This window comes from Agrilus planipennis, unplaced genomic scaffold (genome assembly GCF_000699045.2).
Source record: "Agrilus planipennis isolate EAB-ADULT unplaced genomic scaffold, Apla_2.0 scaffold263, whole genome shotgun sequence".
NCBI lineage: Eukaryota > Metazoa > Arthropoda > Insecta > Coleoptera > Buprestidae > Agrilus > Agrilus planipennis.
This window is the reverse complement of record NW_020442449.1, coordinates 27,292-49,313: the sequence shown is the minus strand read 5'-3', so window position 1 is coordinate 49,313 and position 22,022 is coordinate 27,292. Positions and strand designations below refer to the sequence as shown.

The 22,022-nt window shown below is 31.4% G+C and overlaps 9 protein-coding genes across 16 annotated transcripts; 4 read left to right on the top strand and 5 right to left on the bottom strand.

Annotated features, from left to right (window-relative positions):
• Positions 1 to 373: 373 nt before the first annotated feature.
• LOC108740048 lies at positions 374 to 1,369 on the bottom strand. Its single transcript, XM_018474229.2, has 2 exons — positions 1,122 to 1,369; positions 374 to 1,057 (listed from the first exon to the last, which is right to left on the bottom strand). Exons 1-2 carry the CDS (start codon positions 1,156 to 1,158, stop codon positions 435 to 437), a joined length of 660 nt encoding a protein of 219 aa, XP_018329731.1. The 5' UTR covers positions 1,159 to 1,369; the 3' UTR covers positions 374 to 434.
• Positions 1,370 to 1,706: 337 nt separating this feature from the next.
• LOC108740046 (ankyrin repeat domain-containing protein 40) lies at positions 1,707 to 3,122 on the bottom strand. 5 transcript variants are annotated; one of them, XM_018474224.2, is made up of 4 exons: positions 2,860 to 3,120; positions 2,625 to 2,775; positions 2,227 to 2,561; positions 1,707 to 2,163 (listed from the first exon to the last, which is right to left on the bottom strand). In XM_018474224.2, the coding sequence occupies exons 2-4, from the start codon at positions 2,741 to 2,743 to the stop codon at positions 1,865 to 1,867; spliced, it is 753 nt and encodes a 250-aa protein (XP_018329726.1). In that variant the 5' UTR covers positions 2,744 to 2,775; positions 2,860 to 3,120; the 3' UTR covers positions 1,707 to 1,864. The 5 variants fall into 5 exon arrangements, with proteins under 5 accessions (XP_018329726.1, XP_018329727.1, XP_018329723.1 ...); XM_018474225.2 differs by having other exon boundaries at positions 2,625 to 2,772; XM_018474221.2 differs by having other exon boundaries at positions 2,880 to 3,120.
• A 311-nt stretch (positions 3,123 to 3,433) lies between these two features.
• On the top strand, positions 3,434 to 4,646 carry LOC108740023 (ribosomal L1 domain-containing protein 1). The gene is made up of 2 exons (XM_018474193.2): positions 3,434 to 4,541; positions 4,598 to 4,646. Exons 1-2 carry the CDS (start codon positions 3,613 to 3,615, stop codon positions 4,644 to 4,646), a joined length of 978 nt encoding a protein of 325 aa, XP_018329695.1. The 5' UTR covers positions 3,434 to 3,612.
• Positions 4,647 to 5,250: 604 nt separating this feature from the next.
• Positions 5,251 to 7,229, top strand: LOC108740043 (heparan sulfate glucosamine 3-O-sulfotransferase 3B1). Its single transcript, XM_018474215.1, has 2 exons — positions 5,251 to 5,873; positions 6,175 to 7,229. Exons 1-2 carry the CDS (start codon positions 5,751 to 5,753, stop codon positions 7,081 to 7,083), a joined length of 1,032 nt encoding a protein of 343 aa, XP_018329717.1. The 5' UTR covers positions 5,251 to 5,750; the 3' UTR covers positions 7,084 to 7,229.
• A 1,334-nt stretch (positions 7,230 to 8,563) lies between these two features.
• Positions 8,564 to 9,698, bottom strand: LOC108740047 (probable tRNA-splicing endonuclease subunit sen54). 2 transcript variants are annotated; one of them, XM_018474228.1, is made up of 4 exons: positions 9,513 to 9,698; positions 9,296 to 9,454; positions 9,076 to 9,223; positions 8,564 to 9,002 (listed from the first exon to the last, which is right to left on the bottom strand). In XM_018474228.1, the coding sequence occupies exons 1-4, from the start codon at positions 9,524 to 9,526 to the stop codon at positions 8,583 to 8,585; spliced, it is 741 nt and encodes a 246-aa protein (XP_018329730.1). In that variant the 5' UTR covers positions 9,527 to 9,698; the 3' UTR covers positions 8,564 to 8,582. The 2 variants fall into 2 exon arrangements, with proteins under 2 accessions (XP_018329730.1, XP_018329729.1); XM_018474227.1 differs by having other exon boundaries at positions 9,296 to 9,468; positions 9,513 to 9,693.
• Positions 9,699 to 9,991: 293 nt separating this feature from the next.
• On the top strand, positions 9,992 to 11,185 carry LOC108740044 (28S ribosomal protein S35, mitochondrial). The gene has a single exon (XM_018474216.1). The coding sequence runs from the start codon at positions 10,171 to 10,173 to the stop codon at positions 11,113 to 11,115; it is 945 nt and encodes a 314-aa protein (XP_018329718.1). The 5' UTR covers positions 9,992 to 10,170; the 3' UTR covers positions 11,116 to 11,185.
• A 26-nt stretch (positions 11,186 to 11,211) lies between these two features.
• LOC108740039 (coiled-coil domain-containing protein 47) lies at positions 11,212 to 13,092 on the bottom strand. Its single transcript, XM_018474211.2, has 4 exons — positions 12,299 to 13,092; positions 11,861 to 12,247; positions 11,665 to 11,797; positions 11,212 to 11,600 (listed from the first exon to the last, which is right to left on the bottom strand). The coding sequence occupies exons 1-4, from the start codon at positions 12,971 to 12,973 to the stop codon at positions 11,362 to 11,364; spliced, it is 1,434 nt and encodes a 477-aa protein (XP_018329713.1). The 5' UTR covers positions 12,974 to 13,092; the 3' UTR covers positions 11,212 to 11,361.
• Positions 13,093 to 13,400: 308 nt separating this feature from the next.
• On the bottom strand, positions 13,401 to 19,325 carry LOC108740045 (ras-related protein Rab-40C). Of its 3 annotated transcripts, none has more exons than XM_018474217.1 (5): positions 19,236 to 19,325; positions 18,706 to 18,955; positions 17,439 to 17,632; positions 16,915 to 17,137; positions 13,401 to 15,804 (listed from the first exon to the last, which is right to left on the bottom strand). In XM_018474217.1, exons 2-5 carry the CDS (start codon positions 18,851 to 18,853, stop codon positions 15,545 to 15,547), a joined length of 825 nt encoding a protein of 274 aa, XP_018329719.1. In that variant the 5' UTR covers positions 18,854 to 18,955; positions 19,236 to 19,325; the 3' UTR covers positions 13,401 to 15,544. The 3 variants fall into 3 exon arrangements, with proteins under 3 accessions (XP_018329719.1, XP_018329720.1, XP_018329721.1); XM_018474218.1 differs by having other exon boundaries at positions 19,174 to 19,271; XM_018474219.1 differs by lacking the exon at positions 19,236 to 19,325 and adding an exon at positions 19,041 to 19,162.
• A 521-nt stretch (positions 19,326 to 19,846) lies between these two features.
• Positions 19,847 to 22,016, top strand: LOC108740033 (probable actin-related protein 2/3 complex subunit 2). The gene is made up of 5 exons (XM_018474204.2): positions 19,847 to 20,027; positions 20,245 to 20,338; positions 20,395 to 20,681; positions 20,738 to 21,160; positions 21,619 to 22,016. Exons 1-5 carry the CDS (start codon positions 19,954 to 19,956, stop codon positions 21,644 to 21,646), a joined length of 906 nt encoding a protein of 301 aa, XP_018329706.1. The 5' UTR covers positions 19,847 to 19,953; the 3' UTR covers positions 21,647 to 22,016.
• The last annotated feature ends 6 nt before the right edge of the window (positions 22,017 to 22,022 follow it).

The following is a 22,022-nucleotide window of genomic DNA, read 5'->3' as shown; positions in this document are numbered from 1 at the left end:
GGAATTAATGCTACCACACGATTCTACTTAGTGAGTACTACCTACCTGACTAAACTTCATGTCTCAATTCCAATGTCAACTAATGTAAAAAATGACCAGAATATGTAATATGTATATGTGTAGTCTGTAGTAGTCATTTATCTTTACAATCTCTACTGAGGCACACTTTAGGCACATATTTACGCTGCTATTTCATGCACAAGGCTGGCTTCAGATTGTTGTAGTTTTCTTAAAAAAGTATTTGTCCCTTAATTCAACATGCAGTTCTCTATTGCATTTAATTGACACCCTCCAAAACTCTGCACTTACTTCAGAAACACCCTGTATAATAAGAATATTTTTCCGATTGTTTTATATTTACTTTGAAAAAAAAACAGACTTGTAAAACTGCAAATGATATTTCACTTTATTTTTGTTTGGTTTACATGATGCATTTAAAGTTTAAAGTCTACTAAAACTTCAATACAATCAAATTGGGACAGACATTTTACATCACTGTCATTTAAAATACGGAAGTGCGGTACCTTCCTTATTTTAACTACATCTTCTGAATATATTCCCAATCCTTTACAGCAAGCGTTCAAAAGAGACATATAGTTAAGTTTTGAATATGGGAGTTCCACTCTAATCCAATCTGGATCAGAAACGTGACGATCTACCCTTTTTACCTGCAGTACTAGAGGCCCCCAACCTGATAGTAACTTTGTAGTAAGCATATTTCGAATGTCAACCTGGTGATTGATCGAGGGATTTATTGAACATGTTGAAGTTTCTCCCTCAAATGTTTCCACTTTACAATTTTCACCCTTGTTCATTAATATATCATTTCGTAAAACAATTTCAAGCTGTTGGAATTCGGTCAGTCTTTCTACGTCACTGTCTTTTCTGATTAGGGTGTTTGGTAACTTCCTTATTCTCTCCACCTCAAGTTGTTGTATTCCTAACTCTTTGCAGCAAACTCCCTTAAGGGTATCATATGTAAACTTCTTACGTGGGAGTGTCACTTCAATAAAATCAAAGTCAGATGAATTTGCAATTCTTACCTTCACTACCAGATCTGAAATTAAATTAATAAAATTAATCCTTCGGAAGGGTAATTATTACAATTCTATTTCTTTTACCATTTGCCTGAACTGCCGGTATCCCAGTGGTAGGCATGGTTCTTGTTCTATTTCAACTATCAACGATCAGGGGATTTCCTAAGGAGATTGCGTACGTCATAGATGGGTACGTGTGCTCCATACACCGTTGCCAGATGATATTTTTTGCCAAGAAAAAACATTCTTTTAGTTGCAACTATTTAACGAAATTTCATTTTCAATTAGTTAAATCTTTCAATTTATTTGCTCCTGTTGTTTAAAATTGTCTTGCTAACAAAAATTGTCCACATTTTATACAAAATTTTATATACATACAATTTTTTAGACATCTTTTAGAAGTGAGTTAGTTTAATATGAAATATTATTCTGAAAATTCATTTCTTGAATTCTTTTTTGCCCACTACACACTTCCTCAAATTAATGAGGAAAAATTTTTGTTGCTGTTGTCACACCCCCGCCGGGAATCGAACCCGGGTTCTTTGGCTTTACGCNATTTTATACAAAATTTTATATGCTTTCAAATCATATTATATTTACAATGTAGTAATACCTTATAATTGATTAAACAAAATAATTAGAAAATCATCAGAAAAGAGCACAGCCTTGTTAGACTAAAGATACCTTTATTTTTGCTAATTAATGTGATGCAACATCAAATAACAAAATAGTGCAGTTACAAGCAAATAAATAAGCAAATTATCATAGCTTACTTAAGTATCATTTACTAAAACATTTTGTTATTGCTTACAATTATGTTTTCTTAGCTAATATAGAATAGTCTGATCTTTACATGTTGAGATACTTTGAAAACCGTTGCAAACTTTTTCTCTCGTCTTTATAACAATTTCGAGACATTGAAATTCGGTCAGTCTTTTCACATCACTGTCTTTTCTGAGACGCGTATTTGGTAACTTCCTTATTCTCTCCACCAAACTCGGTTGTATCTGCAATTCTTCGCAGCAAACATTCAAAAGGGTAGAATAAGTGAGTTTCCATCGCGGAAGTTCCACTTCAATATAATCAGGATCAGAAGAATTTGCAATTCTTACCTTCAGTACTAGATCTGAAAATAAATTACGCGATTAACCCTTCAGGAACTTAAATATTGAAGTTGTATTTCTTTTACCATCTGCCTGAACTGCCGGCAACATTGTGGTAGGCATATTACTGATAACGCTGTGACGGCTTCTTGTTCTATTTCCAATATCAACCTGTGGATTGACGGGGGGATTTCTTAAATAGTTTGGAATTATACTTAATTTGTTATCTTCGCTATTAGAACTGCTACTACTTATTGCAGAATCATCGGATATACCTAATAAAGCTAATATGCTTGAATTTGAACATAAATGTGCCGCAGTCTCTCCCTTAAAAGTTTCCACCTTAGGATCTGCACCGTTGTTCATTAATATCTTCACAACATCTTCGTTGCCACGTTTACAAGCCCAATGTAAAGCAGTCCTGTTATAAATAAAGGATGTCTTATCTGACAGTAACTGATTAACACAGTTAAATAAAAATTACCATCCATTTACGGCGTTCTTGGAATTTATATCGACATTGTGTTTTAAAAGCGATTCAACAGCTTCAATATCACCCACACAAGATGCTTCTCTTAGGTTTTCTTCGAAAACATTGGCCATTGAAAGACTAATTTAAAATTGACGGTTATCTACTAAACAATTAATTTCATCAAGATCATATTCTGTTACATAGCAACTTCAATCGAAATCTACTTAAAAAACAATAACAACATTACTTTTATTGGTTTTTACTCACTTTTTTTAAAGCACAGTAGTGCACTATGGGCATTCTTCCTCTTGCCGGACATTATATCACTAAAATTAACAGATGCAACTTATTATAATATTTATTAATGTTGCATGTTCATCAGGTCAAGTTATTTAAACATAATTGTGGCTATTATTGTTATTATACTTAATCAAAATCGAGTAGAAGTCACAAACTGAAAAAGAATGACAGAAGAGGTTAGGATGCTACGCTAGGCAGTGGCATAGGTAGATAGTTTTAATGTAGGTGACATTTCTTTTACAATTTGACATAATTCATCTTATTAGACTTATTAATCAATAGTAGATTTAAAAACAATTATGATACATTATTTTTTTCTTCTTAACGTCCGTTATACATTAATAAATAGTTTTCTCTGTAAATTTTTTTTGTTGCGCCTATGCTGTTTCTGAAAACATCAAAATTCTATGGATACAAATTTCATCTTAACAATCTATGATCGTAACTTTTAATCTATTATCTATGCTTGTAATCTGTGGTTCATAATCTTTATCTATGGATTATAACCTTATTTATGATATGTCTATGGTTATAACCTAGAAAATATTGGTAGAATTTTTTCATATTTTGAACACCGACCGCATGTTGTGGCTCCTTGTGTATTGTTTAATTGTTTAATTTACGTATTTTTGACGGTTTGACTTACACAAAGTGATATTAAGTGTATTAAACGTGTTGAATAAGTATTTAATAGATAAGTATGGCAAAGATTGGTGCTCTACACAAGTCGTACAGTAAAGTTAAACCAGGAAAACGTTTGCCAAAACAATTGCCTGTAATTTCAAAGAAGAAAAAGCCCAAACATAATGTTGAAAGTGATACCGGCCATAGCGAAACGGAAAATTCAGTGGACATTACAGTTGGATCCTTGTTGAAAAATCCTTTCAAACAGAGCACCTTGATTGATCCAAATCAAGTGCAAAAAGGGGTTTCTGCATTACTGAATGCTGTAAAGAAAACAGAAGAAAAGGAACAAGCACTTTTTAGTGAAGATAAGCCCATTTTTTTACAAATTGTCTGTATGAAAGTACCTCAGACACCAGTTCGATTTATCAGGATACTACTTCCAAATTCACCTTTTTCAAGTGAAGCAGAAGTTTGTCTAATAGTATCTGATGTTAAAAAGAACGGGCCTATAGATGATGAAGAAACGGTAACTTTTTATGAGAATGTATTGGCACAAAAGGGTGTTACGAATATTAAAACAATCATACCACTACATCAGTTAAAGACAGAGTACAATATGTATGAATCAGTTAGAAGACTCGTTGACTTGTATGACGTATTTTTGGTAGAGGGTAAAATTTCTGGCAAGGTTGCACATATCTTGGGAAAGATATTTATAAGTAAACGTAAAAGTCCCACTCCTATTAAGATAAAAGGGGACAGTTTATGTGCACAGATTAGCTGTGCCCTTAATAAGTCATTGCTTCATATTCATTCAAAAGGGGATTCGTTTACAATGCAAGTGGGAAATACCAGTATGAACGAAGAAAATATGAAAGAGAATGTCATTGCAGCTATTGAGGGACTTGCAACTGAATTTCCAGGTGGTTGGGAAAACATTTCAACACTTTATTTGAAAACAACTACTAGCATAAGCATCCCAATTTATATAAATTTAAGTAAGTATTTATTTATTTATTTCTTTAATTGTTACTTGATGTGATGTCTTTATTATACAGGAAACAAAAACGAAGTGAAAGTACCAATTGTGAAACCCAAGAGACCTAAAGCTTTCGCATCTGTCACTGACGAAATAACAACGTTTGAAGATGCAAAAATATCAGTACATCCTGATGGAACAGTTAAACTTCTAAAGGATGGTGCACCCAAAAAACCGCTCTTTAAAAAAAACAGAATGGGTAGTATTATAAAAAGAAAAGGAACCATAGGAAAATTTAACAAATACAAACGACCTGTTTTAAATAAGAGAAACCCAAGGAAAACACAAAATAAATCGGAAAATGCAGTAGAGAAAGAGGAAGAAAATTATTTACAAAATTTACAACGTGCAGAAGCAAGTGGCAGTAAGAAAATATCGAAAACGTCAAAAGTACAGAATTCAAAACTAAAAGGGAAAAGTGATGCCAATAAGAAAACATCTGAACGGACAAATATTAAAACCAAAAAGCGTAGAAACAACAGGAACTGAAGAAGAATAAAAATGAATCACTATTATTCATATCTTGCAAAATATTTACTAGTTATAATTCTAATAAAATATAATCGATCTAAGAAAGATGAGTTTAACTTCTTACAACAGGGTGTTCAAATACTCTTTAACCCATCCAGAAAAATATGAAATTTTATAGTAGATATTCTAAAAAGTAAACCAAGAAAAGAACAGTTTTTTACATCATCGATGTTCGCGTTATGTATGCGAACAACGAACTGTGTAAACTGACGACGCGATTAATAAAAGAAAATCCTTCCAGTTGATACAATTGTACCAAATATGTCGGGGATTTACAGCCAATGTGAAATAATTAGTATACATACTCTTGCAACTTTGCCGCACATTTAAAATTGTAAATTTACCGCCGTTGAAACTGCGCATGTCCTGAATATTTCTCCATTATTACGTCATTTATTTACATTTGAGACAAACAATAAAAATTCAATTTTTCAATGTACCAATACTTTAATAAAATCTACAGTTATTACTGTATTCTTGGTTTCCGCACTATTTTTATGAAAATGTTTAAGTCGTATAAAAGAAATTTACTGTTTGATTGAATAATAGCGAAAGTAATATTGTTTGTGGATTTGTAGGTTAAGTGTGTGCTGCTGTTTGTTTCTTCATAATATATCTATACGAATAATGAAATCAATTGAATGGAAATTCGACTATCACGAAAAATAGTTACTTTTTTATTTTTAATCGTAGTTTTATTTATGTATATGATATACAACTACCACATCTGTGCTCTTCCAGAAATTACACAATCCATTTCAAATGTGAGTTCTCTACACAATTTTTAACGGTTTATGTCTTAATTATTTATTCATTATCATATTATTAGGTAATTAGATTGAGTGCAACATATATTACTACTATGAGTCATCTTGCATCAGTTAATATTGTTGCTTTTTAAAATACTATTGCTATATGCCTCTTTCTAGAGTTGCAGTTGTTTCTTGTGTTGTATTTTGTGGATGTGTCATGCATGTGTCCCCGTTTTGCTTAACAGTTAGAGGAATTTGTTTTCAACTGAATATTAATATCTAAAAATTGACTGAAAGCATATTTTCTTTGCAGTTACATTTTAATAGAACTTTGGAATTGTACAACAGACACCATCATATCAAAACAATTCACCAAGTGCCAATAATTACATTGACTGGTTCTGATGCATATCCGAAATATAGATTTTTTAGACAGCAAGGTCTCCAACCAATCCGCCAATTACCTACAGCGTTAATAATTGGTGTAAAAAAGGGGGGCACCAGAGCTTTACTCGAATTTATACGTATACATCCAGATGTACGGGCAGCTGGATGTGAAGTACATTTTTTTGACAAACACTACTCCAAAGGATTTGAATGGTACCGTCACCATATGCCTTTAACTTTAGATGGACAGATAACAGTAGAAAAAACACCCTCGTATTTTATAACCAGAGACGCCCCACAAAGAGTAAAATTAATGAATCCATCCATAAAGTTGTTAGTGATAGTTAGGGATCCCGTAACTCGTGCTATCTCCGATTATACTCAAGCCATATCAAAAAAACCTGAGATGCAATCTTTTGAGAGGCTCGTTTTCTTCAACGGTTCTCAAATTATTAATACCAGTTGGGGACCGATCAAACTAGGAATTTATGCTCGATTTCTGAAGCGTTGGCTCGTGTACTTTCCACTGAAACAACTCTTATTCGTCAGTGGGGAACGTTTGATTGTAGATCCTGCAATAGAACTCAAAAGAGTTCAAAACTTCTTAGGTATTAAGTGTGTCGTTACCGAGAAACATTTTTACTTTAATTCCACCAAAGGGTTTCCATGTTTATTTAAGAGCGAAAGGCGAAGCACTCCCCATTGTTTAGGTAAAACGAAAGGTCGAAATCATCCTCATATTGACCCCGCAGTATTACAACGTCTTCGCGACTTCTATAGGCCTTTTAATGACCAGTTTTATCATATGACTGGAATTAATTTTGGATGGCCCTGAGTTAAATGACTTGTTTTTTGTCTTAAAACCAAGAAAGTGTTCCAAATATTTCTTAATAATATAAAGCATCCTATTTTACGTTACTGTGATATAAATGGTTTGTCTTAATTAGTTTTTATCTGAAATAAATAATTACTTAAGTATTATACGCTTCCTGTACATGATTTGTTATTTAAACAGAATCAATGTGATCTGATTTTGGCTGTAATGTCTTTTTTGTTATTTAGTTTTATGATTACGAAACACTAGTCGAAGCAATGATTAACGATAAGAAAGCTATTGCTTAGTAAAAGCTTACGTGGTAGGTTATTTTAAAGCGGAATGCATTTTTTAAGGTGATAGGGATAATTGTAGTCATCAATGATATTAAATCTTCAAAAAATAATTAGAAAATTGAGTTGTCTCTTACATCGCTTTTCTTTAAATAAGTTTGTTTTTCATCAAGGAAGAGTAGAAAAATATTAGAAACTGAAGAAAGTTCGGGTAAAGCATTTTATGTATTCTAACTGGTTCTTTTGTGTACAACTATTGCATTCAAAATCTTTTAGTATACTTAGTAACTTGTAAAAGGCAACAGTGAACTCTTAAAGCTCTAATACATATCATTCTTCTACAAATAATTATTTATTTTTTAATTTAAAGTATTTATCAATAGGATAACATTATTGTTCAAAATGAGCTATAATAACTGTATTTTCTTTTTGCAAACTTTGCATGTAAGGTGACTGTTAAGGATTTAGATAATTCTTAAAATTACTAGTANGAATTCGTTATGTAAATATGTCTTGTCCGGAATCCACTTTGCGTTCTCCAGACGCAACGTACGAAGGGATATTCGGTGTGTCGTGTCAACGGGTGATGCGAGAGAAATATTTCCATTTATTATGCGAACGGGGTCGACGTCGGAATCGGACAATAGACTTGAGACGCCAACTTCGAAATTCAAGAGAAGCTGTTTTCGAAACCCTAAATCCGTACAAGGACTGATATCGATCACCTCTATAGTCACTGGGGTGAAGATCTGAAGAAAATAATATAAAAAGAAAAAAAAATGATACATTTATGCAGGTACCCATATGCCCACGGGAGAAGTTACAGTTCAGGTTTTCTAAGTCGTATAATATGCATTTTATAAAACAATACTTTTCAAAACGCATTTAAATAATATTATCATACATAAGTACAGAATTTAAGAAGTACAACATTCATTGGTTTTGGATTTGGTATTTCGGTAATAATAATGAAAGAATAAAATTATCCTTTGCTAATATTATATATAAAAAAATTATGAGTGTTGTCAGCACAGGACAAAGTAGTATTACACTAATGAAAGTTAGTATCAGCAATTTGTTATGCTGAAGTGTACGATGTGTTGCATACCTATTCACAAACAATTCTTTCAAATTTAATTTTTCAAACAATTTTTAACACAAAGAAAGTTTCAAGTTGACTGATAGAGGGGAAGAACTAGTCACCTTTAAATTTTAAAATTTATGAACTTACCAAACAAAAACTTTGTAAGATTCAGCCTTGATTTTTAAATTGTCTGATAACTTTGCAGTATAAGCAACATCATCAGTTTTAACTGTTGGTGTCCATTTTTTTGGCCCCCTCATTCTTAAATTGGCAAATATGTCTCTAAATCTATTATCAGCGTAATCAGATATCAGAACATTGCTTTCACATGATGTATTGCCACAAAATTCTTGAGATCTTTGGCAAATCTTTTTTGTTTTTAATTCTTCATTTTCAAGTGGTAAAGTCCTCTTCAGTTCTTTAGGCTGAATTGTGATTTTAAATCCATTTGAAATTAATTTCCTATACGTCAGATATTTGTCTATACCCATTATTGGTAGCAAAACACTATAAGCTTGTTGTATACTCATTGTTATGGTTTTCCACAATACTTCCAAGCGGTTCTATAATAGAAAATAATTTCAATGTCTTTTATGTTTTATGATTGTGGAGCTTTTTTTTTATAACTTTACTTACTGTTTCTATTAGATAAATTGCTTCTTCAGGGTATAAATAATAACCAGTTTTATTTTGAAAACCAAGTTTTCTTAAAAAACATCCTTTTGGTTTTGTTACTAATGTTAACTTCGTTTCTGGTTTCCAGTTACCTTTCAGCCTTGCAGACCTAAATAATAGTTTTACCCATTTGATTAAGATAATATAAATTAACTTATTTAGATAGGAATTAATGTAATACCTTCTGTCTACTCTTTGAACCTCTAGAATTCCATGCAAATTTTTCAATCCTGCTTCAGTGTCTTGTTTTTCCTTTTCATTATTAATGGGTATGAAATTCTTGCAAACTGAAGTTTCATCTTTTACAAGATTTCGGTGGAACTCAAACAATTGCGCCACCCTATAACGCAAATACTGCTCATCTTTATACATGATGTTTTTAATATGCAGATACATACCATTGATTCATCATTACATTTTCTAATAATTATTTCGGAACTTCACATTCTTTTCCTTTAGATATATTAATAATTATATCATACCATTATTTTAATAATTACACTTCGATAAATTCACTGGTATAATTAAAACCAATATTTAAGAAATAATATTTAGTTAACCCAATTTAGTAGTGTCCATAGATAATTAATTATAGACCATAGATAATAGATATACAAAGGGTATCATAGACAAGAGAGTGTTTTACTGTTTGTCTAGGGGTAATGATTAAGGTCTATAAATGTCCACATTCTACTTGAAAGAAGCAAAAACCGATAATACCTAGTTAAATTAGATAATTTTAAAAGTATTACCGTAAAATTTTATTTGTTGGTAAATTATAAGTTATTCTTTTTAACTGATCTGTAAAGTAAAAGTTTTCTAGATTGATGTATAGAACTAGCGGTTGCAGCGCCACTACATTTATTCTATCTTCTAACTTCACTTGTATTGTCCAAACGGTCCCATTAAATATATAGGTTAGATCGGTATTTCAGAAAGAAAATTCACACAAAAACTCTTAAAAGAGACTGTTTTAGCAATTAAAACAAACATCCGATAGTTTTAAAGTGTAGTTGTTTCCTGTTAGTTAACAAAGTTTCAACAGTTTCTACGAAAATGGCTTTAAACCTGATGAAGAATAGCATCAAAATGAATACATTCAGTAAATTACAAGTGAGAAGTTCTAGTGGATCCAGCGAACCACAATTTCGCGTCCTTAATCTTAAAGTAACCAAATCTAAACCAGCCCCGCGTAGACAACCAAAAAAATTTGATACTGCACCACCTAGAGCCCATCAGATGCCAACTGATCAAAATTGGGGAAATGTATGGCCTGGTCCAAGATCGTTTCATCCAGCGACAGTTCCTCTGCCTGTTAGACAAGGTTATGGAGAAAAACAAGCACCGCCAAGTAAATATGCAAATGCAGAGTTAATGAAAATACCTAATTTTCTTCATCTCACTCCACCTGTCATAAAAAGACAATGTGATGCATTGAGAAAGTTTTGTACACCATGGCCAAAGGAGCTTTCCACAGATGAAAATTGTGAAAAGCATTTCCCATTGGAAACTACAACAAGCAGTTATTGTTATTCCTCTCCATCGATTAGAAATTCTTTAGCCAGAATCGTTACATTAAGAATAAAGCTTTCTCATTTACCATTAGATCAACATGCAAAAGATAAATTTCGGAGATTGGTAGGGGACAGGTACGATGAAAATACCGATTATGTAACTATAGTTGCAGATCGTTGTCCCACCAGTAAACAAAATTTTGATTACTGCATGTATTTATTAACTGCTGTATTTCACGAATCATGGAATGTAGAGCCTTGGGAATCAAAAAAGACATTAGAAGATATGGAGTACTATGACTGGACAAAAAACCAATCATGTAAAAGTTTGGAGAGCATGTTTGAAGTCCCCTTTGATAAAATTGAACATGGGAAGGAATTTTCAGAAGCTGTTTCAAATTTAATGAATAATGGTGAAAATTTACAAACACTAAAGACATATGGAGATACTGTGAGGAAATTATTAGGTCTATCAAAGGAAATTTAATAGATACAATATGTAAATTATAATTAGTTTGTAATATATTACATTTTAATAAATCTGTTGCTTAATTTCATAGTTTACGTATCTAAATGAAAAATATTTTAAAGTTGAAAGTCTAAATGTATTTTCTAGTTGTATGTTGCCATGTACATGTTTACTGTTTAGCTACATGTTACGTAAAACAAGTCGGATATGTAATTTAATTGCAATATGAGGTCTTTATTTGCTGCTCTTGATGAAAGTTTATAACTATAAAGCTTTCACCTTTAACTGTTTCATCTTAGGGGCGCGTTTCTTAGCCTGTCTCTTCTGTTCCTTTTCTTCCCAACGTCTTTGTTTTTCTGGATCTGATTCAGCCAAAACACGTTCTTTTTCTAATCTTCTTCGTTCTTCTCTACGGGCTGCAGCAGCTTCTGCACGTGCTACATGAGTTGATTTTAAAAACAATTCTTCTACACGTTGTCTGTTTTTGTCTGCTTTGGATTTTCCTTAAAAGAAAAGACATTTTTTAAGTATTATTACTAAAAAGTAAAAGTTTGATGATTTACTTACCCTCTTTTGATAATCTGTATCTTTTAACTTTATCAATACAATAAAACACCATTGTCATTAGAGGCTTCATGCGTTCAACAGCTTCATTTACAGAAACTCCTTTTACTGGTAAATTAAATCCAAACAGTAAAACCTAAAAAAATATACAATTACATTTTGAAGACTTTAATGACTTGAAATGAAAATAATTCTGTACCTTCTGTGTTTCTGGTAATTTTAAATTTTGACTATCATCACCTTGTTTAACTCCAGTGTACTGATCAGAGAAATGAATGTACTCAATCATATCAGCATACTTGTTAAGAACAGCTGTGACTTTGGAATCAAGCATAGCCAATGTTGCTTCATGAATTTCACTCATGACTTGAAAAGAAGAGGGTAGATTGTATTTTTCACCAGGTCTGCGTTCTGGACAATAATCACTCAGATCTGCCATCTCCTTGGATAAGTGGAGAGCTGCCTTCTTTGAAGCAACACAGAATATAAAGCTGTCCATGTCTTCTTTATTCATAATTACTCGTACATATATCTGATCCATTAATGGTCTCATTAGGTTTGCTAAGACAGCAACCAAATCTTGCCTCTAAAATATAAGCCTCATAAACATTATTTAAGTAAAATTGTGGTTATTTACCTTTAGGAACTTTAATTCAACCAACATTCCTTCACAACAAACTCTACCACTACACCACAAAGTAAAGACATTTTCACTTTCTTTCGTTAAGCCCCCATTTTCTCTAGTTTCTAGGTTGGTATCATCTCCAACCAATGAAAAGTTTTCTTCTAATAATGATTTATGGGTTTGTAGCCAAACATTTGCCAGTTTTGTATTTTTGCTTTTCCCAGTTGCAAAATTTAAAAAATACACAATTAAACCTACTATCATTAGGATTTCTAACCAATAACTGTCCCAATTTGCTCTGAAATGCATGGGTACTTTTGTAATAATAATTTTCGGTTCAGCGCCTGGTTTTTCTTCTTTGCCATCACCAAAACCTTCAAATTCTTCTGTATCTTGAAAGTGTTCAAAATCAGAATCATCCTCCACGACAATATCATCTTGATCATCTGCTTCAAAAGCATCAGAACTCTTTTGACTAGATTCTTTGGATACTACATTATCAGCTTCTGGATAGATTACTTCCTCCTCAACATCGAAATCTTCGAATTCCGCAAATTCGTTATCAGAAACATCCTTATAATTTACAGCCGATGATTGAATAATAATTAACATTAACACAGCGGTAAACAATGCAGGTTTAGCTTCGAAAATGAAAACTTTGGAGTTTTTTCCAGTTTTTTTTCTCATTTTAATTCTTTAAATTAGTTCGACCAATATTCTACAATTAATTGTAAAATTTATAAATCGCAAGACGTTTTGATAATCACACTGATAACTTCAACAATAAATAACCCAAAAATTTATTAAGTTTAGGTTAGATTATGTCACGATCTTCTTATTCTTCCTGGCTATAGAGCTCTTGTCCATATAGCCATTTTTTTTCATTTGGTTTAATAATAAAATATGTAATATTTTTTAACTTTTTTTTTATAAATTGGGATTAAATAAAATGAAAACCATAGTAAAAAGGTTTATGTGATCTAGATTTGCTTATATTTTTATGCAAATATATACAAGCATTTATTTAACTTTTAAAATCGAAATACTTCATTTTTCGCTGCTTATTAGAAATAAGATTTAATAGTCTTTAGACATATATAAATGAAAAACTTAAGAACTTTTAGCGTTATATTTATAATCATATTGCGTGTGTTACATTTTATTTTAACTCTACTTGGACATCCATAAAAATAGACATTTCAAATATACAAGTTATTTCAAACAATTTCATGTGAAAAGTAGTGATTTTGTGTAATTTTGAGACAATTGGTTCCACATTTCTTTATTTAATTAGTTCTTTAAATTTTAAAATTAAGTTTCTCAGGTGAAATTTATCGATTTCAAATCAGTTATAACTGACTTAAAAATAAGGTGCACGTTATTAATACTCCCTTGAGGTGATGGGGCGGTTAGTAAATATAATAGTACTTAATGCATTGTTTGAAACCATTTCGGTATATTTCAACATTTTATTTGTGTGAGTTAATTAAATTATTATTAAATAGGCAAAAAGCTGAGAAACTAACAAAAAATACATTATATGGTGCAAATGTGCAAAATTCCTAGTATTTTTAGTAGTGTAGGACGAAAACCAATAACAGTATTTATCAAAAATAATTTACACAATAATATTAACATTATCACAATTATTATAAAGTACCGAAATTACTACATCATCATTATTTACTTATTATAAATACATAAAGTAAAATTTACAACAGCAATACAAAATAACACATTTTTTAGAGAGAACCTGCTAATACAACCAATTAATTCATTAGGTAAGGACAAATTATTGCCTGTTAATTGATAAAAAAAATATTGTCAATTTAAAATTGTTATCGAAACGTTATTAAATTAATTTTCTTTTCTTCAGTATTGTCAATATACTTGATGATTTTACATTTTCTATTTTTTTAGCATATGTATTAGGTACAGTCTTATTATTATTTACAACTTTATTATAAAATAATTGCTTGAAGACCTATTAAATTTTTTAAAATAAGAATACGACAAAGGTGTAGTGCTTGGAGTGTGTCTAAATTTTAAATGTACTCAAAATATAATTAGAAAAATAGTTTTATCAGTTTCTATTTTATCAGACTGTTAATGAATTAATGCGTTTTTATTAATATAAAAATTATATTTACTTATGAAGTGTATTCATTATGTGTGTATTTTTTTAAACTAAACTATTTGGGTGTCCAAAGAGAACTCGATATTGTTCTCCTTTGGTGAGTCCACCCATGGAATAATTTGAATGACGTTTCGCCAGCTACTACGAATGGCAACCTCAGGAGGCGGAGAATTTTATGTTCTCACCTTGAAGATGCTAACCACAGCAGTTGGCGAAACGTCGAATAAACGACTCCATCGGTGAACACACTAACCATTCCTAGATTAAGGCCATCAAGCCCTCTTCAGATAACGGCCACTAAAGTTTTAGTCTTATTTAGGTGGTAGTTATGTTATTATTATTTTTTTTAATAATGTATGTACCTAGCTAAGGTGGACCAAAAAATTTAAATAATAAGTTATAGAAACTTGGCAATTAAACAAACAAATAACATTGTAGTGTGCTTTAAAAAAAGATTGAATAATATTTTTAAAAACACCTAAAATACTTCTCTTTTAGATAAAGATCCTCACATAATTAAATGAATAGATTTATGCTGCCACATAATAACGTTGTTTGTATTTGGTTTTTTAAAAGAAGCAAAAACTAAAAGATAACTCTCTTCTTAATCGGTTAAGTTAATTAAGACGCCCTACGTAAATACAAAATATTTTTTACAAAAAAAAAGTAAAATAAAAGCGCGATCCACACGTTTTGTCAATTATATATATGTATACCAACAACTAACGGATACACTGACGTACTTACACAAACACATAACCCAAACACTCATCATATACAGGGTGTCTTGTTCTTTATTATCACTACTGAAACTGATTTGTTCCTAAAATTATTTTATCAAATGGGATTTTTTTAATATAGGTAGGCATTTGATAAAAAATAATTTAGAGAGACGGCATACAAAACTGATTTGAGCCAAAAAAAAAAGCAGAAGGGAACACCCTATACTTTATATACTTCTACTCGTGTTTTCACTCTCATGCTGACGCACTCAAAAATGTTTTTTCATTATTTTTACGACTAGTTAGTATTTATGGGCGACAACGTTTCCGTAACTCAACGAAAATAGGGTAAAAAATGAAAGAGGGAGGGGGCAGTTTTAACAACACACATCATATTTATCATGATATGGCGCACGAATTCCGGGGCACGCAGCTGCGATTGTTACTGCCGGGGGAGGTGGGCATACTTATGAAACGCATCTTCCTGCTGCCCGCGTGTTTCCTCTGACTGTGCGTGTAACGCAACTGCATGCTAGAAGTTGTCAACGCGTACGATTTTAAATGCGATTTCACGCACGACGGTAACGGCAACTGTTCGATCCCGTAGACAGTGGTGCGTGCCACTATTGCACGACAACATAACTCTTGAAGGCTTAACACTGTAAAAGAAAAAATGATTTCAACGATTTATACCAATATCTGAATCTGTTGACTATTAACAACTGATGTTACAACAGAGTTGTCGTTATAACCACTTTTCACTGTATTGTAATTATGAATTCTATTTATCAAATAAAAAAATATATACATGCAGGTACATATTTACATATTCTAATTTCTTTTTTCAGTGGCAGGAAGTGAGACACATTGCAAATGACCCTAAAGCTTCATACTTTGGAAAAGTGGTAAGTGAAGCACTTAATTCATTTTTAAAAGGCCCTACACTAAATCCATGCTGGGACAGACGTCCCTTTATGAACAGTCACAAACATGACGATACTAACGAGGGTTGTATTATGGTACCTTTCTCTTTATTTAGGGCTAAGTAAAAACACTCTAAAACCCACGACCCTATCTACGCTCGTCTCATAACGCCTTAGGTTTTTTTAGACGTTATTACGTGGAATTTTGATTTAATATGATCTCTAAGAGTCTAAAGGCATTTCAAGAATGTAGATAAAATACTACTAACGTTTGTAAACATAAATAACAAATATATAATTGTGTCAGCAATTAAAAATAAATTAGGAAGGCCATTAAAACAATGTTATTATTATACAAGCGAACATCAAATTTCAATTAAGATTAGTTCATCAGACGAAATATTAATTTAATCAATTTTGTAACTTTGAACATCGTCAACTTTAAGCAAATTGCTTGCCACTGAAAGTTTTAAACATCTTTTTTCTTTTCAATTTACTTAACTTGCCCAGGAAGTTTTCCTGGCAGGCAAATAGACATGTATGATATTGAAAGGGTTCTCTCTTTCCATTAAAGCTAGGAAAGTGTAATGCTTATTTTCTTTCAAAGGCTAGAGGTAAAGATATATTGATTCAATTAAGGAGCTACTACTAAAGTTAAACAAACTAAATGAAAAGCGTTTGGTGATAATTGCGTTGTTTAGAATAAATATTATCTTCCTTGAGGTGAAACAAGGTCCCTGAACTGAATGCTAAGAAAGAAACAAACAAATAAACAAATTAAATAACAGGGAAATGCAACAATATCATCTCCTAAACAGAAAAGGAAGTAAATAAGCAAATATTGACCTCTGTTTGATCGCCACAATCTCTCCATGCCATTTCGTTGCAAGGCCATCCTCGACAACACACAAAAACTTTCTACAATATTAAAGTTACACAGGGGTGAGACTTCAAAGAAAGCCATGCTGTGTTTGTGTGCGTAAATTTGGGCATCTCGTTCGCCCACTTTCCTTTTGAAGGCCAAATGTAGACGGTTTCCTATAAGCACTTTGGGAACTCCCGGAGCATGCTGCAAAAAATGTCCCCCATTAATTATTTTAACTATTTAAGTACTAATAACGGATTAAGTTCTTGGTCAGTAATTTATCGAAACTGCCAAGCGTGGATCACGATTTTGGGCTTATTCGATCTCATCAGCACGTCATAGGCAGTTTTAATAAATCAAATTTGGTTTACGTGCTTATCACGTACATATGTCGTCGTTTCAGAGTAAGGCCCTTATCTAACATTTGAAATACTTCAGTTATTAGCAGTACATGCCTACATACTACTGTAACTCGATATTTTATTCAAATACTACTGTTACTGACCTCATCTACCTCCTTTAACCACCTGTCCAAACCATCAAATGACCACCTGTTAGTTATATCATAAACAAGAAGAACTCCTTGAGCCCCTCTCGAATAAGACCGAATTATCGTGCAGAAACGACCCTGGCCAGATGTGTCCCACAATTGCAATTTAACTCTTTTACCATCTAACAAAATTGTAGTCGTTTTATAGGCTAAAAATAATACAAATTAAAAATTACAAACTGGTTTTGAGTACAATTAAGTAGAAATTAATTAATGTTAACATTTACATAAATTCTACTGTAGAAAATTTCAATTAGCAATGCAGATATTTAATTTTTTTTTTTGGGTTTACATTTACAAGTTCAGAGACCGNACTGCGGAAAAACAAAAAAACATAACGTGCCATATTCTAAAGTTTAAACCATCAGCAGGTTTTTCTATCCATGGTTCGTTTTCTTTATCGGGATTTGGGTAAAACGAAGCCATGACACGAATATATCAACAAGTCGGGGAAAAATACCGCACACAAATATTATTAATGGAAAAAAGATGCCGCACCCTCATCCACACCTTTATCCTATCTGCTCTCGCATTAGTTAATGGAAGATGAAACGGAAATTAGATCAAACTATATTTGAATGCAAAAATCGATTCTTAATTTCTTATAAAACGTGCATTTCAACTTAAAAAGAGTACACAGTACATCTGTATTTATTTGTTTATACCTGACAGAGTGACTGTAATTTTTTCAACTCGTTTCAAAGACGAAAACGACATAGTTATTGGTGGCTGGAGATTTTTTATTTGATTAATGTTATTTCCTGTGTGATCATATTGTTTTGTAAGCATAACATACACTGAATTAAGAATTTAAATGTGTAATGAGATTTATCTACTACTTATTTAACGATTTTCAATTATGGAAGTAGAAAAAAATGTATTTACTATTTCTTTCAGCTACTTATGCTAAAAGAAAATTATGTGAAAAGTTCAGTGCTTTAGGATGGGCAATACACTTTTTCATAACTAAAATATTATTATAAGTGTCTATAAATAAGCAAATCAAATGCCGTGCTCGCGTATTTTAAGACCTAGGAATTTAACTTATCTTTCATCTTGGAGGAGATAAAACTATAAATAAATGTAACATATCTGTTTTAATCGGTGTTACTATACCTCCATATTAAAATAGTTTATGAATCAAAAAATTAACTTTTTGACTTTCTTACATATTTGTTAATGAAAAGCAAAAGAACCCATTAAAAATAAACAAAATACTTACCACTACCACTACAAAAGGGTGATTCTGCAGCACCATCATCTAATTCGGATAGTATTTCCTGTTTTCCTACGTCACTATCTCCTACTAAAAGGAACTTCAACAAATAATCGTATTGTTTTTGCGGAGGCCTAGAGTTTTCCTCAGCCATAACAAAGGTATAACACCAATCTTAACCATAATAACACTTTGATTAGCACTTCACCTTTCACACACACAATGTTTCTGTTTCTTCTTATTTTTCAAGTTTCTACTGTAAAGAAATTCAAAAAATATTCATCCAGGTGTTTTTCGTATTATCTCTAGCAGTTACTTTACAAAATTAAACAAATAGTTACCTTTTCCCAATAAAACTTTCAAAACACAAAGACCAATTTGATTATATATGTAAATATTTACACATTACAAAACAAATATTTTGCAAACATTTGACATTAACAAGTTCCCCTAATAATAATAAAAAAGGCTTACATTGCTAATTACATTACCACCCACTACTTTTAATTCTTTTTTAAGCTTTTTATTGCTCTTACCAGTGGTTCAGGTCGTTTTGGTGCTGTCACTTGAAGTTGTCAACTGTTGTCAACCATTGTTTTCAATTTGTCTATAAACTTGTCGAACCATAGATAATAATTAAAAATATTATTCGCCGTATCTCTAGTACCACATCCGTAAAAAGGAAATTTTGAATAAGTTGATTTCAAAAACTATTATAATAATTTCACTAAAGAACAAACGTTTTTAGAAGTGATTGTGCCCTCCTTAATTCAAAACATGACCAGACATTTATTTATATATTATTATCTACATCTTAACCAGTATCTTTAATTGGTTCTTTTATTTATTTCTTAGGTATCCGTAAATCTTGATATCTTTAATTTCCCATACTTATTAACTACTTACATCGTTAAAAATATATATTATTGTTTTATTTGTTCTTAAAATACTTGCACATAGTTGTTAATTGATTTGAGATGTAATTCTGTTTATTAGGAATTTAAAGATAATGGATATTTATAATTATCTTCTCGTAAATATAATTTATAATAATCGTAAATGTTTTAATTCCTAATAAACCATATATATTCAAATTTAATTTGCGCGCCTTGTACGTGACAGCGTCTGTAACAAATGGCGACAAAAATGGTTCTACTTTACCGGCAGTGTAAAATGAGCACCTCCCAATGTGACTAAGAAGAAAGTGCAAATTGTAATCTTAATTTAAATAAATTGATGTAGAGTGGTGTGAAGATGATTTTACTAGAAATTAATAATAGAATAATAGAAGAAACTTTAACAGTTAAAATTAAAAACGCACAAAACGGGTAAGTAGAAAATAAGATGCTTTTTAACCGGTAATGTTGGGGTGAGGTTGTTATCTTTTTAATAAATACCTTACTGTTATCTAAATTACCATTAAAATTGTTAGCATTAATTATTATGCAGTGCTTTGTATTATTTAATTTTCACTTTGCCTAACCTCGTAAGATAAATTTAAAATATTTGTAGGTTCTGTTTTTCTAAAAAAATTGTTTATTTTAGCGTAAAACCTGAGTCAATTGACGTAACAATAGCAGATTTTGATGGAGTTTTGTACCATATTTCCAACTTCAAGAGCGATAAATCAAAAGTTACGGTAATAAGCTGTTTTTTTTGTACCTAGTAATATGTGCCTAATGTGAAAACTTTTAGGTGAGTATATCGCTTAAATTTTATGAAGAACTCAAAGAACACGGTGCAGATGACTTGTTGAAGAGGGAATATGGGCAATACTTGATTCCACCAGAAGATGGTTACAATGTTTCTCTTTTAATAGATTTAAAAGATATTCCTACCAACTGGACAGAATTAGTGAAGAAAATAGGCTTACTTAAACGGAATTGTTTTGCTTCTGTTTTTGAAAAATATTTCAATTTCCAAGAGAATGGAAATGAAGATAATAAACGTGCAGTGATACATTATCGTACTGATGAAACAATGTATGTTGATTGTGACAAACAAGGGAAAATAACTTATCATCATTAACTATTTTTAGGTACGTAGAAGCAAAGTCTGACAGAGTGACTGTAATTTTTTCAACTCGTTTCAAAGACGAAAACGACATAGTTATTGGTAAAGTATTTATGCAAGAGTTGAAAGAGGGCCTGAAGGCATCTCAAACTGCCCCTCTTGTTCTATTTAGTCATCGAGAGCCTCCGAGAGAACTTCAAAATACAGATGCCAAAGTAGATAATAACGTTAGTTATGTTACATTTGTGTTATTTCCCCGTCACACGTCCAAAGAAGCGAGGGATAATACAATAAATTTAATTCATATGTTCAGACATTACTTGCATTATCATATTAAGTGTTCCAAAGCGTACATACACAGCCGAATGAGAGCAAAAACAACAGAGTTCCTTAAAGTCCTTAACAGAGCTAGACCGGAAAGTAAATCAACAGATAAAAAGACAATTAGGTGAGTTTTCTATCCTTTCTTTGAATGATCACGTTCACATACAATAGGATTTAATTCGATATAAAATTGGTTTTAAAATTATTATTCTAAACTCAGTACTTTTCAAAATATAAACTGCTGAAAAGTTTGATAAGTAGGAATGTTAATAATACTCCTGTCGAAACATTTAAAATGCCACAGTTAGCAGTAAGTATCAGTAGATGGCGTTATGTTAACGTGTTTAGTTTGGTCGGTGATTTCTCGATACTGCCTATGACGTGCTGATGAGAACTTATTAGTTCTAAATCGCGATCTACTTCTGTTAGTTTCAATAGATTAATGAGTAAGAACTTAATGTTTTTCATCATTATTCTACGAGACACGTGTTAATGTTTGCATTAGAATTCAATTGTCTTTGACTTAGAATAAGAAAAATAGTAATTTGGTAAATATATCCTAATTTTTTTGTTTGTTTACAGTGGCAGGACTTTCTTTAGAAAGGATTGATGAGACCTTTTAAAGTCGCTCAAAAAGAAATTTAGTTGATATTAAACTAACTGCCCATGTTGAACAGATTAGAGCGCAAACCTCCCACATTGGTTCTGTTCAATTTTTAATTTTTTATTTTATTTTTTTTAATTTTTTTAAATTTAGTTTCATTGCGATTTCATTTTCATTTTTTTTTTCTATGTATAAACGTTAACTAATACATGATTTTAAATTGCCTAACACATTTTTATTACTTACTATTATAATAATTAATTATTACCTGTAAAAAGTATTCTTTTTGTAAGTACGACGAATAACGTATTGTAAAACAAAATAGTGTTTCATGATCAGGATCGTTAAAATACAACAATTTTATACAGAAGTCACGTAAATA

What these genes read in the sequence shown, in the direction of transcription:
- LOC108740048 (XM_018474229.2), bottom strand. Translation starts at nt 1,158, where the DNA reads ATGCCTACCACTGGGATACCGGCAGTTCAGGCAAATG. An exon ending in ACCGGCAGTTCAGGCAAATG is followed by an intron (nt 1,058 to 1,121) that starts GTAAAAGAAATA and finishes ATTTAATTTCAG; the next exon opens with ATCTGGTAGTGAAGGTAAGA.
- LOC108740046 (XM_018474224.2), bottom strand. Translation starts at nt 2,743, where the DNA reads ATGGCCAATGTTTTCGAAGAAAACCTAAGAGAAGCATCTTGTGTGGGT. An exon ending in AAGAACGCCGTAAATGGATG is followed by an intron (nt 2,562 to 2,624) that starts GTAATTTTTATT and finishes TATTTATAACAG; the next exon opens with GACTGCTTTACATTGGGCTT. An exon ending in GCCGGCAGTTCAGGCAGATG is followed by an intron (nt 2,164 to 2,226) that starts GTAAAAGAAATA and finishes ATTTATTTTCAG; the next exon opens with ATCTAGTACTGAAGGTAAGA.
- LOC108740023 (XM_018474193.2), top strand. Translation starts at nt 3,613, where the DNA reads ATGGCAAAGATTGGTGCTCTACACAAGTCGTACAGTAAAGTTAAACCA. An exon ending in ATTTATATAAATTTAAGTAA is followed by an intron (nt 4,542 to 4,597) that starts GTATTTATTTAT and finishes TTTATTATACAG; the next exon opens with GAAACAAAAACGAAGTGAAA.
- LOC108740043 (XM_018474215.1), top strand. Translation starts at nt 5,751, where the DNA reads ATGGAAATTCGACTATCACGAAAAATAGTTACTTTTTTATTTTTAATC. An exon ending in TTACACAATCCATTTCAAAT is followed by an intron (nt 5,874 to 6,174) that starts GTGAGTTCTCTA and finishes TTTTCTTTGCAG; the next exon opens with TTACATTTTAATAGAACTTT.
- LOC108740047 (XM_018474227.1), bottom strand. An exon ending in GTTCAAAGAGTAGACAGAAG is followed by an intron (nt 9,224 to 9,295) that starts GTATTACATTAA and finishes ACTATTATTTAG; the next exon opens with GTCTGCAAGGCTGAAAGGTA. An exon ending in CAATTTATCTAATAGAAACA is followed by an intron (nt 9,003 to 9,075) that starts GTAAGTAAAGTT and finishes TTTCTATTATAG; the next exon opens with AACCGCTTGGAAGTATTGTG.
- LOC108740044 (XM_018474216.1), top strand. Translation starts at nt 10,171, where the DNA reads ATGGCTTTAAACCTGATGAAGAATAGCATCAAAATGAATACATTCAGT.
- LOC108740039 (XM_018474211.2), bottom strand. Translation starts at nt 12,973, where the DNA reads ATGAGAAAAAAAACTGGAAAAAACTCCAAAGTTTTCATTTTCGAAGCT. An exon ending in AATTACCAGAAACACAGAAG is followed by an intron (nt 11,798 to 11,860) that starts GTACAGAATTAT and finishes ATATTTTTTTAG; the next exon opens with GTTTTACTGTTTGGATTTAA. An exon ending in ATACAGATTATCAAAAGAGG is followed by an intron (nt 11,601 to 11,664) that starts GTAAGTAAATCA and finishes TTTTCTTTTAAG; the next exon opens with GAAAATCCAAAGCAGACAAA.
- LOC108740045 (XM_018474217.1), bottom strand. Translation starts at nt 18,853, where the DNA reads ATGGCTGAGGAAAACTCTAGGCCTCCGCAAAAACAATACGATTATTTG. An exon ending in ACCCTTTTGTAGTGGTAGTG is followed by an intron (nt 17,633 to 18,705) that starts GTAAGTATTTTG and finishes TATTATTTTTAG; the next exon opens with CCTATAAAACGACTACAATT. An exon ending in GGTTAAAGGAGGTAGATGAG is followed by an intron (nt 17,138 to 17,438) that starts GTCAGTAACAGT and finishes CATTTTTTGCAG; the next exon opens with CATGCTCCGGGAGTTCCCAA.
- LOC108740033 (XM_018474204.2), top strand. Translation starts at nt 19,954, where the DNA reads ATGATTTTACTAGAAATTAATAATAGAATAATAGAAGAAACTTTAACA. An exon ending in GCGATAAATCAAAAGTTACG is followed by an intron (nt 20,339 to 20,394) that starts GTAATAAGCTGT and finishes GAAAACTTTTAG; the next exon opens with GTGAGTATATCGCTTAAATT. An exon ending in ACAGATAAAAAGACAATTAG is followed by an intron (nt 21,161 to 21,618) that starts GTGAGTTTTCTA and finishes GTTTGTTTACAG; the next exon opens with TGGCAGGACTTTCTTTAGAA.